Source organism: Ziziphus jujuba, chromosome 1 (genome assembly GCF_031755915.1).
Source record: "Ziziphus jujuba cultivar Dongzao chromosome 1, ASM3175591v1".
Classification (NCBI taxonomy): Eukaryota; Viridiplantae; Streptophyta; class Magnoliopsida; order Rosales; family Rhamnaceae; genus Ziziphus; species Ziziphus jujuba.
In genome coordinates this window covers 4031901-4051668 of record NC_083379.1, presented here as the reverse complement: position 1 = coordinate 4051668, position 19768 = coordinate 4031901, and the positions used below count along the sequence as shown (strand labels likewise).

The 19768-nt window shown below is 31.1% G+C and overlaps 2 protein-coding genes across 2 annotated transcripts; both read left to right on the top strand.

Moving 5' to 3' along the window:
* The first annotated feature begins 421 nt into the window (after positions 1 to 421).
* On the top strand, positions 422 to 4739 carry LOC107411542 (MLO-like protein 6). Its single transcript, XM_016019150.4, has 14 exons — positions 422 to 774; positions 870 to 927; positions 1055 to 1209; positions 1335 to 1451; positions 1803 to 1863; positions 2522 to 2610; positions 2711 to 2785; positions 2900 to 2988; positions 3101 to 3150; positions 3259 to 3299; positions 3397 to 3570; positions 3680 to 3715; positions 3831 to 3959; positions 4148 to 4739. The coding sequence occupies exons 1-14, from the start codon at positions 655 to 657 to the stop codon at positions 4460 to 4462; spliced, it is 1509 nt and encodes a 502-aa protein (XP_015874636.2). The 5' UTR covers positions 422 to 654; the 3' UTR covers positions 4463 to 4739.
* A 7862-nt stretch (positions 4740 to 12601) lies between these two features.
* LOC107411855 (glutaredoxin-C9) lies at positions 12602 to 13326 on the top strand. The gene has a single exon (XM_016019524.4). It carries the CDS (start codon positions 12722 to 12724, stop codon positions 13166 to 13168), a length of 447 nt encoding a protein of 148 aa, XP_015875010.3. The 5' UTR covers positions 12602 to 12721; the 3' UTR covers positions 13169 to 13326.
* Positions 13327 to 19768: the final 6442 nt, after the last annotated feature.

The window sequence follows — 19768 nt, the reverse complement described above, 5'->3', positions numbered from 1 at the left end:
CATATATGATATATGCACGCATAGGTCTCATGATATTCCACTTTTTTTAAAAAATAAAAATAAAAATTGGAACTTACTTTTTTCAACTTCACTTTTATTTCCAGCCGCATAATATTCCAGCCATATATTTACATATACATAAAGCATACCATTTTAGATTTTTTTATAAGTCAACCAATAATAAGACGCCACACTGCAGTGGTAATGTGAATCAAAAATTTAAGAAAAAGTGAAAGTGCGTATTTATGTAGTTATAAAAAATTGATTGATTTAGAATGTGATGGTGGGCTACGGTTGGTTTCTAGATTTATTTGCTGGACCAATTTGGAAATTAAGAAAAAAAGAAAAAAAGAAAAGAAAAGAAAAACTTCGGATATATGTTCAGTTTTGTTTTTGGTCTCAATGTTTTGCTTTTTTATTTTCGTTTGTATGCGTCACTGTTACCGTACAGGGACGACGAGTAGTCAGACATGGCGAACCCTAAATAGAAAAAAATGCCATTTATTTTGTAAATAAATGGACTCTGAAGCGTAGGTCAAAAAGTTACCTCTTTATATTTATATATAAATGGTCCCTCAAAAATATTGTTCGTATCTCTTAGCATCAGGCACCAAAAGAGCCCTGGTCTGAAAAGAAATAGAGGGATTGATTAAGATGGCTGAAATTACTGAAAGAACTCTGGAAACAACACCAACATGGGCTGTAGCAATTGTTTGCTTAGTTTTGATAGTAGTCTCTATTTTTATAGAGCATCTTCTTCATCTTTTAGCCAAGGTAAACTGGTAAAGTTGTATTTAAACCAATGTCAATCTGTAATATTAGCCTGTTATAGTTTTATTAATGTTCTTAATTCTTAAATCTCTGTGCAGTATTTCAATAAGAAAAGAAGAAAATCTCTAATTCAAGCTCTTGACAAGGTCAAATCAGGTTAGAATCCAAAAACATAGTACAGATAGAAACTTCGAAATTTTAGAATTGAAGAAATGATCAGGAAAAATGGGGGCTGATTGATCCGTTTCTCATTAATGTTCTCTGTTTGGTGTTGTGGGAATAGAATTGATGCTGTTGGGATTCATATCATTGCTCCTAACAGTGGGTGAGAAGCCAATAGCAAATATATGCATCTCACATAGCGTTGCAGAGTCTTTTCTTCCTTGCGAGAGCCTCATCTCCGATGAAGATGAAGAGGAAACCAAGTGTACCGAACAGGTATAATATACTAAATACAAAAGCTTAATTAATTTTAAGTTATTTTGGGTTAGATTCATAATTTATAATAATAGATTGTCTGCTACAGAAAATGTTTGATGGCTGAAATGAATTTTGGTAAACAGGGAAAGGTTTCATTGTTGTCCAGAAAGGGTGTGCAAGAACTACAGTACTTAATCTTTGTGCTAGCAGTCTTCCATGTCTTTTCCATCATGCTCACCTTCGGTCTTGGAATGGCCAAGGTAATTAATTAATTTACTGTGTCTTCTTTTCCCATCTCTTTGGAATCTCAAAACTACTATCGCTTTCTTGGAAAATTCCTTTGTTCTTATTTTTATCTGTTTCGTACCAGAGGCTCTCTGGTTGTCTAGTTCTGACTTTGTCAACATATAAATATAAATTAACCAGTTGAATTTGAGAACGTCTGGAAGGGAAATGGTAAGGAGGAGTTCCAAAATTGTGAACTATAACAAAACCACCTGCTCCAGATGGTTACTGTTAAAAAATATACAAGTTGGACTTGGCTTTGAAAGCACTGGCTTCTATTGTGACTTTAACTTAAGCTTTTTTTATTTTTTATTTTTGGTTTCCAGATGAGGAGGTGGGAGTCCTGGGAAGCAGAGACCAGAACATTAGAATATCAATTTTCTAACGGTAGGCCACCCTATAATTAATATTTATTTATTTTTTTAAATTTATGAATGAAAAAGCCAAAATATCATACATGTAAAGTTGATAGGCTACATGGACATTTGTTTGGATCTCTCAATCTTCAAAATTTTCCATGTTGTCAACTTGGATGGCAGTCCATCAACTAATTATTGATCATATTAAATGGCAAACATTTTTTGTAAGCTTCTAATTTACATATGATGACCAATGGAAGAAGGAAAAAAATTTAAACACTATGTTAAAGAATGAATTCAATAAATTTATATTATATACATGGTTACAAAAATAAAAATTCTTTTCGTACATATCTATGCATAAGTTATATCCTAGTTGATATATTTTAATCTATTCGTAATGATCCCAAGGAGTATTATTGAGGAAGCTTGTATTGCCTCTGCTTATTCTTTTTTGTCTTAACTCTTGTCTGATTACAATTGATTGATTAAGATACTTGAGTGGCAATCACAAAATAATAATTAATACAATTTTTTTTTTTATTGTGCTTATGCATTTTTTATATATCTTTTTTTGTCTCTTCTTCTTCTTTTTATTATTATTATTTTTTTCAGGGAACTTTTTATTTCCTTTTCTTGGTTTAGTTTTCTTACTAATTTACTGCATTAATTAATTAAAAACTCAGATCCACGAAGGTTTCAGCTCACCCATCAAACCTCATTTGGAAAGAGGCATTTGAAATGTTGGAGCGACCATCGATTTCTTCGTTGGCCGGTATATATATGCATTCATCAATAACAAGCCAATTACTTTAATTATAATCTAATTAGTTAATTGAAAATTTTAATGTCTTATTTGGCATATCTGTTCTCAGGTTTCCTTTATTAGACAGTTCTACAAATCAGTGCCCAAATCGGATTATTTAACTCTTAGACATGGTTTTATAACGGTACCTTCCATACCCCAAAATTTTAATTTAATCTACCTAGCTAGGCTCAATTTTCTTCATAATCTATAATGTTAAATTTTTCTTTCTTTGGGTTGTGTTGTGAAACTCTTCTAGGCCCACTTTGCAGAGGGAAGCGATTTTGATTTCCAAAAATATATAAAGAGGGCGTTGGAGAAAGACTTTGGTGTGGTTGTGGGGGTCAGGTAATTTAGCAAACTCCAATATTAATTACATCAATTATGAACTTTATTCAAATAAATATAGTGTCAGGAACAATTAATTAATGGTAATTAAACAGCCTACTTTTGCATGCAGCTGGTGGATCTGGATCTGCACTGTATTTTTTTTATTCTTCAATGCACATGGTAACACTCAATCCCATTCAATATTTTATAAGGTTACTTTTTCTTGAAGATTTTTTGTGCCTTGTTTGTCTAACTCAGTTAATTTATATTTGCCCAATGATCATGCAGCATTTTACAATTATCTATGGCTTCCCTTTATTCCATTAGTGGTAAGAAAATCATATCTAAGTAATTAACTTAAAGAATTTTAACTAATAGATGGTTAGTTTCATTAATATATAGCAATTTTTATTTTTAAATTGGCAGATGCTGTTGCTGGTGGGAACAAAGCTGCAAGGAATTATAACTAGGATGTGCGTAGACAGCCATGATAAATCTCATGTGGTTAGAGGAACTTTGCTTGTGAGGCCTAGTGATCACTTTTTCTGGTTTGGCTCCCCTAAATTGCTTCTCCATCTTATCAACTACATACTGTTTCAGGTAATTTCAAAACCCTCCAATGTTCAAGGATTTACTCTTAATTGCTGTGAATCCATAATCATTGAAATTGTTAATTAATTTAATTTAATTTCTTGGGCTGGGCTTGCAGAATTCTTTTCAACTGGCATTCTTCACGTGGACCTGGGTAAGCATTATTTAAATAGTTAATTATTTTTAAAAAAAAAAAAGGAAAATTTATTTGTGCTTCGAATTTGACTAACTTATTTTGTAATGTGGGAAAAAAAAAAAAAAAAAAACAGTACAAATTTGGATTCAGGTCATGCTTCCACCGTAAAACTGAAGATATTGTGATAAGGCTGGCTATGGGTGTTGTAGTACAGATACTGGGTGGCTATGTAACACTGCCTATCTATGCTTTGGTCACACAGGTATACTACCTAAATACTATAACATGTATAAATTTTGGTTGGTCAAGGCTCTAATACATGTTAAACTAAAATTTCAAAAGTTATAAAACAATGTTCAATTAAATTATATTATGTTGGTCTATATTTGAAAATGTTGTGTCACATTGAGTAACAGTGATATATATATATATAATATGTATGTGGAACAGATGGGAACATCAATGAGCAAAGCAGTATTCACAGAGGGAGTGGTGGAAGGACTAAAAAGATGGAGAGCCAAAGCCAGAAAAAATGTGGCAATAAGGAGCCCCAACCGTCCGGCACGGCCTTCGCTAGACACTTCCCTTGAGACTTCAGTGGACACTTCACCTTCCTTCAATACTCTGGATGCCTCTTTCTCTGCTGAACATTATGCCGCAGTTGATGTCAGGGATGATGATATTGAAGATGAAGAAGCACATATAGTAGTGGGACGTCAAAAGGTCGGCTCATTCCATGGTTTTGACTTGACCAACAAATATTAATTATGAATATATATATATATATATATATATGATGATATGGAAAAAGAAAAACAAAAAAAAAAAATTCATTAATGGGCAGCCAATGTTGATTGGAAGAGCTAGAGCAGTTTAATTTTGAGGTCTTTTGGCCAAAATTAATCATGAGATTGTACAGTTGTGATATATATTTATTCTCATTTTTCATACAAGATTTTTTAGGACTTTAAAACAGGTTAAAATAAAAATAAAAATTATTGTTCATTGTTTTGTTTAATGCATCTGAAATTGGAATTTTTCATTGCCTTGTTTGTTGATTCTTTTTTTATTTATATGACATCTCTGATTCTGTAAATTACTTGCTTCTGTGTCTCATTAACTGACTGCCATATATATATATATATATATATTGATTATATTTACTGTGCGAGTTATGAAAGTAATTAAACAATATTATGGGGTTTGAGATTCAATATCTCAATGAGTAATGAATTCAATTTAAGAGTACGTGTGCACAATTCCAATTTTCCGTGGATATCCCCAAATATTCCCACAAAACTAGAGTCTTTCAAGTTTATGAAATGGATAAACGGGTGGCTACAGGCCTATTAAGCTCCATTTTAAAATTTGGTCTTCTTTCTTACGAGCCCATTCCTGAAGATTGACCAACCCATCGGCCTCGAGCCCTTTTGTCTAGTTCCTCTTTCTCCATATAAAAAACAGAAAAAGAAAAAGAAAAGAAAGTTGTAGACTTTCTCAAACAAATGATTTAATATCTTACCAGCTGTGTCATTGTGGTGTGGTTTGTGATGCAAATTAATTAAATTAGTTTTATATGGTTTTTTTTATCGACTTGAAAAAGAACTGTTTTAAGGTGCAAGATTTGTACAGATTAGACAATACATTTTTGATTCAGAATTTAAAAAAAAAAAAAGCATTTAAACTGCAAAAAAGCGTTGTATATATTTATTTAAATAAGAGAGAGAGTTTTATCCAAAAAAACGAATAGACAGATGTTTCTTAATCAATTTTCGTTTTAGACAAGGAAACGAAAACATGTTTCAAGAATCTAAAACCAAACTGACAAGTGGTTAAACATGTTTCTTTAAATAATTTTGCATTTAAAGAAACACTAAAACAAGATCATGAATAATATTGTTGTAAATTATCTTAAGAGCAAAAAAATTATTAATAATTATTTTTAATCGTGACAGATATTGCACAACATGATTATATAAACATAAACATATGCAGATTGCCTACTCAACATAAGCGGACCCACTTGCTTTTTGAACTTATTGGAATGGCAATTTATAATTGTGCCCCCTCTCTTTCTCCTCACATGTTTAAGTGTTGTCCAAATTTTAATTTTTTTTTTCTTTTCATTTCTTTTATTGATTTTAATACTTTTTTTTTCACTTATCTATGTATATTTTTTTGGTTTTATCTACCATTTATCTCCAATTAAAACTATTTTATATAAATATAATAATTATCTACAAATTTGTAAAAATATAATAGTGATTTAATTGTTATTTTTAACGTAAAGTTATCCATATTTATAATTTTCAGTACATTTAGTTGATAACAAAAAGAAAAAAAAAATAATTACCACAGCAATATATATATATATATATTTTCTAATTTTTAATTTCTTTTGGTTGATTAATTCTAGCAAAACTCAAATATATATATATATATATATATATATATTTTTTTTTTTCTTTTCCAGTTTCTTTTGCATCAAAGAGTGTTTTTTTTTTTTTTAAAAAAAAACAATTTGTATTTAAGTTATTGTGAATACAAAATTATATTTGCGAAGGTATTCAAATCAAAATTTTCCTTTTTTTTTAAATAAAAATAAAAAATATTTTCAACCTACTTGCTAGGCTTTGTAATTACTCAAAATTTTTTTTCCCCCTCTCAAACAATTTGGTGACTACTCTAATTAGCTATACTATAATATAACAAAAGAATGTTGCATTATATGTATATATATATATATATATATATATATTTGTATCTCTATCATTATGTAACGGTGCCACCTAAATAATTTTTCCAGGTATGTCATTACCGGTTAATATGGATGAATCCACCGTTCCCGTTGCAGAGGCATGCCTGTAAAGAAGCTGGCACAAAGGAATGGAAAATTTGAATTTTGACTATGTTTCATTACCAAGTTACCTCCAATCTTTTCAATTCATCAAAAAAAAAAAAAAAAAAAATGGACTAGCAAAACTCCGTATGATACCGTATGTTGACTAACTTCACAAATAAGGCAAGGATATGTAATATATATATTCTGAGATCTCTAGCAGCCGAATTATCCTTTTCTCCCCTACAAAATCACAAGTGTTAATTGGTTTAAGAAAGAAAATTGAACGAACCCATTGACTTTAATCGTAAATATACATCACTGCATGGACCTATTAATATTATCAACGTATTATAATTAACTGATACCTGCTCTGCTCGATCACAATTACTGATATATTAATTCATACGTGACAGGAATTGCTTTGGTGACGTCAAAAACCCTGATGTGAGGTTCACGTTGAAGACTTTTCGCCACCAATATTGATATGTATATGTTTGATTTTGAATTTAGGTTGTATATTATTAATCACGACCAATCACCGACAACTTGGCGTATATTGGAGAAAACAAACATATATAGAAAGAGAGAAAATGGGTGTGGGAGGGTCAAAAGTTGTAGACAGACGGATATGGCGATAAGACCTTCTAAGATTAAACAGATACTTTCATTCTTAATTAATTAGTCTTCACGTTACGCAATACTATTCCCCATCTCCAAGAGGTTGGAGAAAATCTTGTATGCATCGGTGAGTTGGTACCACTTCAAGTGATTAAATGCTATGTGTTAACAATTTACCAGGTCATCTCATCATTTTAGTTCATTTTTTTACTTTTTTGGGAACTTAAACCCTCTGCTTGCCTTTTTTATTTATGTATTTATTTACATATATATATATATATATACACTTTCTTCTTCTTCTTCATCTTCTTCCGTGGATACTTCATCTTTCTCACCTCGATACAAAGCTCCAGATCTTTTTTTTTTTTTTTTTGTCTTTTTTTTTTCCTGTAAAACCCGCATGGAATATTTTCGGTTGAAGAAGTACACTAACAACAGTTTTCCGCCTTCTTGTGCATTTCAGAATTTCATACCTCTCTATCCCCATCCCATGTCATAGACTGACGGACCATAGAATATATATATCATTTGCGTATCACTCATTAATATATTAATTAATCCTTCTTCCATCTTTATTTTTAATCGCCAAGTTAAATGGTGATTTTTTTATTTTTTTAATGTGGAAAAAGCAGTACAATATAGGGGATTGTCTGTCGGCCAAAAGCGGAGCTTGTCTTTGTATAAGAAAAAGGAATAAGACAAAATTAACTCTCATTGTAGAGGTTATGCTGTCTAAGCTTTGCTAGCTAATTGTGAGTTGGATTCTTTCTTTTTCTTCTATTTTTTTTTTTTTCCTTTTTTTTTCTTCTTCTTCTTCTTCTTTTATTGTATGGGAGTGAAGTTACTGGCAAGGTACTATTCTCCTCTGCCACGGTAATATTTATCCAATTCCCAAATTTAGCCTTTGAATATTTGAGAAGTTAGATTAGAATCTTCTATGACCACTGCAGATTGAGAATCCTTGGCACCGTTAATTGGCCATTATACTGTGCAAATATGGAAGTTCACCATCTTCTTATTTACTTTGTCTCTTCTAAACAAACTACCCCTAAAAAAAAAGAAAAAAAGAAAAAAAAAAGTGATGAATAACAACGAGAAAAATAAAAATTTGGAAATGGAAGATAGAAAAGAAAAGCAAAATGGGTAAGGACTTTCACCCAAAAAAAGGGGGATTTACAGAAAAATTGGGATGGGCATGGTAATAAACAATTCGTCTAGTGTAAGGCATAGATCAAAATGGTAAAATGTATAGCAAACAAAAATGGAGAATTTCATATAGAGAAGCGAGGGAGATCCTATAAAAGCTTTTTAGATTTATTAGGCCATTTCTACCCTCTCATTGCAGGTACAAAGTTTATTCTTTCTCAAATTCAAGGGTAAATTCGGAATTTAAAAATATTACTGTGGCAGAGAAGAATAGTAGTGTGGCACTAGCGTCTAAAAAAAATTTGAGATTACTTAATATTAAAATTCTATATTAGAAAATAAGTCCATCATTAGTACTGTGGTAATAGCGTCTAAAAAAAAATTTGAAATTACTTAATATTAAAATCCTATATGAGAAAATAAATCCACATACATCTATTATATACAATAATTTTTTTTTAGGGGTGAAAATTAATTCTAAAGCCAAAAAATATATGAACATATGCCGGAAATGTATAAATATTATTAACTTGCTTTAAGTAATAGTGATATAAAATGTAGCATATACATATATGACAATGATCTTAACAAGCAATGATGTTTTATGTTCGACTAGTTTGCTTGTGTCTAAAATTCTTCTCTTCGATTTTAATGTTTGTTCAAAAAGAAAAAAATTAATTGACAAAAAGTATATACGCAGATTGACGAATTAATATCAACTAGCTATAGAGACTCATAATGCTTGTGTTGGAAATTTTTAGTAATGGAAGCGAGTAGAAGATACCTGTCTTCCTAATATTTCAGATTAAGCAGCGTTTTGCCTAAGTAAAGATAATTATTTGATTTTTGGGATGTAGCAAAAGCGTATAAACTTGCATATACATACGCGTTGTCGGGAGCCTTTGGTAACATATAAAAGGAGCAAAGATAGGGAATACTTGTTTCCAAACTATCGTCTGCTGATTAGCTGGCTTGAACTAGAGGAGCAATCAAAGTACTTTCAAAAAGATTTTGTTACTTCAACCAAAGGTTTTCCTCGTTTATGATTAATCGAATTCTCTCAAATTTTAAAATTAATTATGAATCACAATATAACCGATAGTATCTCAGTCATACATTTAATATAGTTACCTTTTAAGTAAAAAATTCATGTCAATTTTGCAATGAATTTAGTTCAACTCCAAAGGAGTAAAATAAGGAACATTAGAAAACTAGTAGAGATATTAAAAAAAAAAAAAAAAAGAATAGATATATATAATTTTTTTTAAATATTGCCATAAGTGGTAGACCCCTTGTCTAGATGATATTAAGTTGAATGAAGCATTAGATGAGCTGTGTTTAGTGAATGGGGTGGAGTGTGGGGTTCAAACTCAGAAACAATTAAAATACTGAATATGATTATAAAAATTGGCTACTTTAGACTGCTCTTCCAACTTTATCCCGTGGGTTTGTTCCTCTGTAGTGTAGACGGCCTCCCTCTTTGATTGTCTGTTGACTTCTTATTGGCGATTAATTTTTTATACCATTATGAAGCTTCTGATTTTGGTGGTTGGGTTTTAGCCTACAAATAATATTATAATATCTAAAATTCATTCTAAAACGATAAAAGAACATTTTCTTCTTCTTCTTTTTTCTTTTTTCTCAGTTTCATGTAGAATGATTCCACCAAAAAAAAAAATTCACGCAGAATGAAGTCGGAAGCCACCGACTACCTTCACTTTTTTTTTTGTTTCTTTTTTTTTTTTTGGGGTAATAACCGACTACCTTTACTTAAATTTCCAAAGTATATATGCCCCACATTCCACCCTTTCGGCTAATTGTACCCTAACATTCACTCCATAGGATAAGGATAATAAGAAGGGAAGATTTTATCTTTAACCGTTCTGATTTTTTTAATAAGATATTGAAATTAGAATCTTATGTATAATGTATGTGTATTTACTTCTTCTAATTTTTCTAATGAACTCTAAACATTCTAATTGGCTTATGACAAAGAATGATAGTAACGTTGAAGTGTTTTAAGGATCACTCATCTCTTTCTTAACAACCCAATTAGGCTTTTTCACTCTAACTAAATTGCTAACCTGTTTGCCATATATATATATATATATATATATTTACATACGTTCTCCACAAGAAAAAGAGGGAACCGTATAGAAAGTGACCGCTCAGTCAATCATAGGCCAAAAAAAGAAAAAACAAAAAAAGAAAAAAGAAAAAACAAAGAGAGACAAATTTTGTATTTTAGTACTGAATTGTTAGGTAAATTTTCGGAAGAGGGCTATACCAATAAAGGAGTTCATGATACCAATAAAGGAGTTCATGATTTATCTTTTAAGTTATAAAATTTTAAGACATTTTAATTATATTAATTTATGAAGTTTCCAATTCTAACTATAAATTTTGGTTTTGGATTTTTTTTTTTTAATTTTTGGCTAATAATTTCCAGTTTGAACGTTAGATGTGGCATAAATTTTACATATTAATCATGAAATTAAAGCACATGAGAAAATTTTTGGACGGGGGGTTCACATGCAGGTTCATAAAAAAGCTTCCGACTGCATCGAATGCATGATTGCAACATCAGAGGGTCATTGGACCCCACATGATCAGAACACATGTGTAATTTATGCTTCGCGTCTAATCATACTCGGGGTCCAGTTTGTTATCTTTTTTTTTTTTTTTTTTTTTTTTGGGTGGTTCATAGTTATAAGCTGCAACGCGGTGCAGCATTAGAAATTCTCAACCTTTGACTGTGTGATGAAACCCTGAGCAATAACTAAAAACCAAACAAACGCGGTTGTCATCAAGTCGTCAGCAAATAGGATAGGAGAGAGAAAACAAAAGAGTTTTTTTTTTAAAAAAATCTTGTGAACGTGGTTGAAAATGACGGGTTGAGATAAATATGGAGGCCACGGTGGATCATAAAAACCTGATCCAGGATACGTGGCAGGAGTAGAGTCGATTGTTGGGAAAGCGACGCTGTCAGTCTGTGAGGTGAGGTAGTGGTTGGATGACGTCACGGACAAAGTTATGTTTAGAGAGGGAGGAGGGTTACGTGTACACGACGCACCGTCCTAGAGCGGCTTTGGCACGACTTGAAGAGAGAGAGAGAGAGAGAGAGAGAGAGAGAGAGAGAGAGAGAGGGGGGGCCCTCTGGTTTTCATGGATGACATATCCTCCTTAGTCCTTAGCTCTCCACAACTCTTATGGAATTTTTTTCTTTTCCACTCATTATTAGGATTGGCCTTTTCACTCTTGTCCTTTCAGTTCAAATATTTATCATATCTTGATATATATTTTTTTTAGAAAGATATTACGCTTTAGGGGTGCAAAGTTTTATAAATTACTTGTTTTTTTATAATAATGTTTTGAGGTTTCAAATTTTTTATAAAATTAATTGATCAAAATTTATATAAACTATAAATGAATTTACCCTTATAATATAAAAAAGTGTAAATAGATTAGTATAAAATATTAGAAGCCAATTGGATATAGATAAACTATTTGAGATGTTATTGGACAAACAATTTCGTATCTATGATATTATTATTTTGTTTAAATCATAATTGAATTTCCCACTAAAAAATGTCAATAAGTAATAAGGATTTTCTTTTTTAATTATAAAATGGTCAAGATATCGGCTACACAATAATTTTTTTGGAATAATTTACAAAACAGATGAGTAGATTTTCTACACTAGCAAGCACTAATTTTGAGAGGGAGGGGGGGAACAAAGTTGGAAAGGGTGGATTGCAGAATTGAATTTAACTTTCTCTCCCTTTAATTCAAAATAGACAACTGGGTATTGGTGATTCCTTCCTTTAGTGGAATTTGCTACATATTTATGCTGGCTTTCTGATTTTGCAAACTTTTAATAGATAAAGGCACTAGCGTTGTAAATTTTAATAATTAAAACATGGTACGCTTGGTTTTTCAAATTTGGTAAAGTACAAAATTTTGACATAATAATAATAAAGTGGGAGGTTAATTAAAATGGAAATACTGCCAAAATTTGACAATCAAAGAGCAAAACCCACAAGGCCAAATTTTTTCCAATTGCAAGCGTCGGACAGCGAGTAAAATAAAAGACAAAGGGGCAAAGTCATAATTCATGGGTGGGACGCAGCTACTTGGAATCTGTCGTCGACCATCTATCGGCTGACGTAGGATATCGTCACCCACAGTATGTGTGACGTATCAGACTACGTAACTGCCGTTGACGTTAGAGTCTACCCTCCCTCCTCCTTCAATATATTGCCCCTTCTCCAACGCCACGTTCCTTCACAACCGTGCCCCCCCCCCCCCCCCCTTCTCCTCCTCCTCACCCTCTTCTTGCTCTTTATTTCTCTCGCTCTCTCTCTCTCTCTCTCTCTCTCTCTCTCTCTCTCTCTGCGCTATCAAATTAGTAAATAATCATGCAACATGCAATTCCTTACAGAACATGGGTTCTGGATAACCCGGCAACCCATCGGAATGCCCCGGAAACCGACCCGACCGATGGACCGTCTTCGTCCGCCGTAATTGGTGGTGGCGATGCAAGAAGCGTTCAGAGAATGGTGTCAGAGAATGCTGTGGTAGTGTTTGGAAAAAGCGGGTGCTGCATGTGCCACGTGGTCAAGCGGTTGTTGTTGGGTCACGGTGTGAACCCGGCGGTTTTCGAGGTCGACGAGGTCGGTGAAGCCAACGTTGTCGACCAGCTGTCGGATATCACCGGAGGAGAAGCCAAAGAAGACGGTCGCTTTCAGTTTCCGGTGGTGTTTGTCGGCGGGAAGGTGTTTGGTGGGTTAGAAAGTGTTATGGCTAGTCATATTTCAGGTGAATTGGTACCCATATTGAAACAAGCTGGAGCTTTGTGGCTTTGATTGATTTTTCCATTATGTTATATATAGTTCAAATAATTTTGTTTTCTTTTTTTTTTTGTTATTATTATTAATTTTCTTTTCCTGATTGTATGGATGATCAGATTTTCCTTTTCAATAATTTTTGAAGAGAGGACAAATCAGCAAAACTTTAAAATTAATTGCTTCCCCTTTACCTAACCTGGGTTAGGAAATTTACCCTTTTGGAGCATGTAGGAAAAAGGTTTCAAAATCGTAGACCATGCTAATTGAATTTTGTTTTTTGTTTCATGATTTGTAACTTGAATAATCTACCTGGAGAATCACGAAATTAAATTAAAGTAAATTATAATTTTACTGTACACAAAGTCAAGTTGATTTGGATTTGGCGTAGTTTTTATCAAAGGCAGTCTCGGATTTTCAGATATATGATGAGATATAATTGGATTTAATGTTATTTAGTTTAATTAATTAATTATTAAAGGGAATTGTTCAGTAATGTGACGGATTAGCATAAGCTAGGTGGTTCGGTCAATTGAAGAACCCCAATAGTGTAAATGGTATTTTAATATTTTACTAAGGTGCTTGTAGCAAGTATTGTACGATGGCTTATATGTGGGTTCCACACGCTCAATTGTATCCGGGCCCCAAGTCATAACTGCTCATATTCTGTTTAGTTACCCGGCCGTCTCACCCTAAGCTGTGATGTTGTGGAATGAAGAAAAGACAAAAAGAAGACGTATATAACGGGAATTAACAACAACAATAATTTTTTTTTTTTTTTTTAAGTTGTCCAAATTATTTTTATTATTAGTAGTAAAGGAAAAAAAATTGAGACAGAACTATATATACGTTAAGCGTTAAATTTAATGAACTCGGTATATATGTGAACACTTAACACGCTTTTAATTTTAATTTACTATATAGATTTTCGTACTCTTGACCTTAAAACAATGTTCATTTCTAACTTTTGACCTTGTCCAATATCAGCCAATTCTCTTAACAGTATTTATACCAATTCTCTCAACAGTATTTATAAAAGAGAGATTTTTTTTTTTTTACAATTCCATTTAAACTCAGCTTCCATATATTTGAATTATCCAAAAATATCCTTTTTGATTTATATTTATATTTTTTTATTTTTGCTTTTTCAAACTATATATGTATAATCTTTCTTATTTTTGCAGTAGCCATTAAAGCCAATTGATGGCATGATGCAATAGCTTCTTGCATACTTCCGGCCACCACTGTCCCTTTATTTTAGTTTTTATTAAAAAAAAAAAAAAACGTTGTTTTATTTTTGTATTAAGAAAAAAAAAAATATACAGTCGGCATATGCCCCCTAGAAATCCAGATCCAACTTTTTGATACAGTTACTATCCCTCTTCAGTTCAGGTGGACTATCTTTGAAGTAAAAAATATTATTTAATGAATCAACAGTAAAATAATACAGTATTTATTTTTTCAGAAAAAAAAAAAAGGGACAAAGTGGCAGTAGTGCCATTGATCTACTGTAACTCCCATAGGCGGTTAGTTACGAGTGGTGGCTGCTGTTTTACAAGGGAGAAGTTTAGAAAATAAAAAGATTGAAAAAATGAAAATTTAATGATTGAGGTTTTAGAAGAATATTAAAGGTATTTTAGTATATCTAATAGATATGGAACTGTATAAAGATATTTTGATATTGCAACTATAAACATTCTTTATAGAATTCAATGTGCATTACCGAAAAAATTATTAATTAATTTCTCGTCATTCTTTTTAAAATGAGTTCTTTGCTTCCCATAACAGGAGATCTCGTAATATTGTATTTTTATATTTTTTTGGTTATAGTTCTTACTTGAGTTTTTGTTTCTTTAAAATATTCTTACTTGTCAGGCTTATTCTTTATCTACCTTTAATTAACTTTTTTTCAAAGAACAAAATTGATAAACATGTTGATATCCACAATTTTAATCATTATAGCTCTTTACAAAATAACATAATACATACTTTATTGTTAAATACTTGTAATCAATGTATAACAAGAGATTTGTTTAGAATACGTTAATTTACAGTTTAAAATTTATATTTATGCTATGTTTTCCTCCTCCATAGATTTAATTTGCTCAGAAAAAAGAAAAAAAGAAAAAAAGAAACGAATAATAAAACTGAAATTTTCTATAAACTTTTCAGTACATCAAACACGTAATTTTTGTATTGATCAAATCTTGGCTATTTTTTCTTTTTGATCTGTAGCAGAGATTTCTTTTTTTTTTTTTAAAAAAATATTAATGGAATCGTGTAGTATAATTATTTAAGAATTAAAAAAAAAAAAGAAAAAAAAGGGGAAGGCCCGAAATGTACTCGAAGAAATATTGCACATGGGGCATGCTTGGATTGGCTCAAGAGCATGGGTAGAATTTACCAAAAAGAAGAAGGAAAAAAAAATGCATAGGATAGGAGTTTTACAAGCCCTTCTCCTTTTTATTTGGCTTTTTCTCTATGCAACCATTCTCAATATAAGAAAAAAAAATATATATTTATCACAACTTAAAAGAAAATAAATTAAATAGCCTGACACTTATTTATTTATTATTAGATTGTCTGATGTTAAGTGTCCGATAAGAGGGAATAGGAGTTTTATACATATAGGAAAGCTGCTGTAACGGGTTAGAAGTCAGTCTGCTTAGGTATTGCAATCAATCAAAACCTAACATAATGTGGGGAATTGACATAAATCACAGGATTAGGTGGAGAGATCGATTAATTCTACTTCTTATATATTATCTTGGTGGGCGCAGCACACCTTATATGCTCATAGCATTTATTTTGGTCAATAGCACGTGTCAAGTATATCATTCCTCAGAACAATAATTGTGGAAAATTCTTTATGTAAAACTTGTAACGAGACTATTTAAGCAAAAAAAAAAAAAAAAATTATTTTACAGCTCTTAATTATATTAATATTTAAAATTTAAAATTATATTAATTAATTACAGAATTTTGACAATATTTATTTTTTTAAATAAAATTTTAATATATGATCAAATTTATATTTAATTATTTTTTATTTTAAAATTTTATTTCTTAGATAAAAAAATTTAATATTAAAATTTTCAAATTGTTTTGAGCGGATATATATGTACATAAGCTATACGTCAGCAATTAGGACTTTTAGGTTCGTTTTTCAATTTTAATGGATTATATTACACACGTAGAGGCGCACTCAGAGTAATGACATCATAAGTTAGTAACCATCCTAGCTAAGTAATTCGTAATGTCCTAATTGATCCTAATTCAGCAACATGACTAACTTAATTAAATATTTGACCTCCCAACCTATTCTTACCAAACCCCAATTGATCCGGAGCCTTTTCGAACCACTATTGAGCTGCTACTGTTTCCAGACTCGGAATCAGAATGTCCAGTCTTTCTACAACATTTATTGTGCGAAGAAATAAATATACTAACATCATTTCAAGTGCAATAGACATTGGGAGAGAACCAAATGGGTAAGGAAGAAGATTAATTTGAAAGTTAACTTCACTTTTCATATTCCCACATTATTTCAAATGTTGTTAGCCAAAGGATAAGAACGGCATATATATTATATACATATGGTCAAAATATATAGCAAGTGTCCCTTATTTGTTCTAAATCTTATGCGATATTGCTTGATAACCGACCCTCGTGGTTGACCAAACTGCTTGTCTATTGGCCTTTTGTTGTTGGCATAAAGAATACTTTATTTGGTTAAATTATATCATGAATTAGTAGGGCAAGCCTAATCCTGTGTTTCGTTGGATCATTATGAGATTAATTAATTAATTATATAAAATGCAAGGTCAAAATTTCTATAGGCTAACTCCAACATAGTGAAATGCATGTTCCTTTACCATATTTATTATTATTTTCTTTGGGTAATATTTTCCATATTCTTTTCGATGACCAAAAGGTGTTGATCTTTAAGTCAACTACAATTGTCCTTTCTAATGGTTGGACAAGCACAACAACAGGCATTACAATACTCCCCACCTTTTACCTAATCCCCAATTCACACTTTAGTTACTATTTTTCTTTTTTAGCTGAGACCCAATTTAATTATCTCTCTCTTTTTATTTTTTTATTGGTTGAACTACACGATCAAAATGGTTATCTTAAGAATTTCCTTTTCCTGCAAGATAGGGATATGGATTCTGTCCCCATCCATTTGTCTCTTCAATGAATTCATTGCACGTCAGATTGGAATTTTTTCCTTGAAGAAATGACTAGTACAGCCGACGTATTAAATTAAACCCACAAAATTCTTCTTTCAAGTGCGTAGCTAGCTAGTACTTTTGTCTTTGTTGTGTTTTTTGATGTGCCTTCTTCTGGAAAATGAATTTCATCCTGATCTCCTACTCTTGGGACCTCTTTGGAACTCAACCTAGCTAGCAAGCTTTCTGAAGTCAACTTAAGAAAATAAATGAACTTTCAAATACAGGGCTATCGAATAGGGACTGTAATTAAATGTTTATTTTCTCAATTAATATTTAAAAAAAAAGGAGAGAGAGAGAGAGAGAGAGAGAGAGAGAGAGAGAGAGAGAGAGAGAGAGAGAGAGAGCAAACCACTTCTTTCGATGTAAGAAACCGAAAATGGTTGTAAAAGACCAGTTGATTTTGTTAAATAGAATTTTTTATTATATATATATATATATATATATATAGAGAGAGAGAGAGAGAGAGGCAAAGTAAAATTAACGTACCACTAATCCTGCTTTAAAATTAACCTGCTGATAAGCGTAGATGGACTGTTTTAAGAAGTGGGATTTAGGAAACATATGAAATCATTGATCAAACTGGACATGCACTAAAAGTGTTTCGAACAGGGGACATATAAGCAATATACACAAGTGGCCGACAATGAAGAAAAACCTTTTAAATAGAAGATCAGCATTGCCCCACCCACTTATAAATGGATTTTGCTAATATAAGCTACGTCTTCTATTTATCTCTTTCTCTTGCCTGAAATGGAACTTTTATGCTGGAGCTCTTAGAAATTTTAGGTATCTAAATATACATAATAAATTTCAGAAATCATAAATTACTAAAATTTAAAAGTAGTTATTGATAAATTAGATTTTTAATCCTGTAAAATAGAAACAACATAAAGTAATGCCTATGGATACACTATTCTCAAATCATTCTTAGATTTTTAAAAACTCTAATCTCCAAATACCGTATGATATTCTTAATGTCTGCTTGCCCTAGACCCTTTAAATAGTCTCTGCAAGTCAGACTTATCCATTAATTTTGATACACATAAAATAATAATAATTTAAAAATATAATTATACTAGAAAAAATATGGATAAGTCAATAAACTTATAAAGAGAGTTGATCTTCCAGTCCAATGGGCCAACTGTAATCTTATAGAGAGTGTGTGACCAAGGACCCTACTATAAAATAATAAAATAAATCAATTTTATTAATGATATAAATAAATTATATAAATGAATAATTGATTATATCAAATCCACAAATATTAATTTATTGAACAAGAGCACAAACTTTATGAATCGCTGTAAGCCTGTTAAGTTTTCTGGGAATTTTCAGAGCTTGACAAAAGACAAATAACCTATTAACAAGAGGTTTTTCTTTGCATGCTTTCTCTCTTTCTCTCTCTCTCTCTCTATATATATATATAAGATTAATTTATAATATTTTAATGATCAATTATGACTTCAAGCTGTCCTGTTTCAACTTTGATGACAAAGGCACTTACCATTACGATAATAATAATAATAAAAATAAAAATAAAGGCTATGCTTTTAGATTATATATTTGCTGCTTGCTTAGTTCCTTTCTGTTTAAAAAGAGGTTATACATAGACAAGGAATCTTGTTTTTCCTTGTATCAAATTAATATTAATAACCTTTTTGGTCAATCTATTCCCTAAGCATAGAGCATATAATTAATTGAAGTTAACTATTAGCTTTGAGCTAGGCTGATGAAAATCAAATTAGTGGTTGAAAATCCCAAGTTATAGCTCACACAGTTTGGCACGACAGAGAAAAAACGAGTATTTCTCCATTTCACGCTTCCATCCTGTAAAGCTAAGACTATGGTACTTTCCTGCCGAACCACCAGTTTCTTTCATTATCCTTTAGAATATAATATATATATATATATATATTTTTTTTTTTTGCTGAATAGAATATAATATATATACATACATATCTGTATATATCTATACATATTTGGAAAAAAATCCTTTAAAATATTTAAATAGCAAAATACTTATTTCTTTTATTTTATTTAGAGACTAATATTTGGTTCGAGTTTTGGCCCGAATGGCCAAAGCTTCATCAAATGCTCAAATGAATTTGAAGTAATTGTAAATATTTTGGTTGGGGCATTGGTTTCTATTTTTCTTTTTTCTTTTTTATGACGTGGAGTCTACGGTTGCATATACCTATCGCACCAGTATCTACAAGTTTATTGGCTAATTTATATCTAATTAACTTTTAGTAATAATTCTTAAAAAAAAAAACATTTAGTAATTCGTTTCTCTCACTCCAAAAAAAAAAAAAAAAAAAAACTTGCTTAATTATATATCGTTCATACAACAGGTTGCATTACATGACCAAAAAGATATCAGTTT

What these genes read in the sequence shown, in the direction of transcription:
- LOC107411855 (XM_016019524.4), top strand. Translation starts at nt 12,722, where the DNA reads ATGCAACATGCAATTCCTTACAGAACATGGGTTCTGGATAACCCGGCA.
- LOC107411542 (XM_016019150.4), top strand. Translation starts at nt 655, where the DNA reads ATGGCTGAAATTACTGAAAGAACTCTGGAAACAACACCAACATGGGCT. An exon ending in TCGGTCTTGGAATGGCCAAG is followed by an intron (nt 1,452 to 1,802) that starts GTAATTAATTAA and finishes TTTGGTTTCCAG; the next exon opens with ATGAGGAGGTGGGAGTCCTG. An exon ending in TTAGACATGGTTTTATAACG is followed by an intron (nt 2,786 to 2,899) that starts GTACCTTCCATA and finishes AAACTCTTCTAG; the next exon opens with GCCCACTTTGCAGAGGGAAG.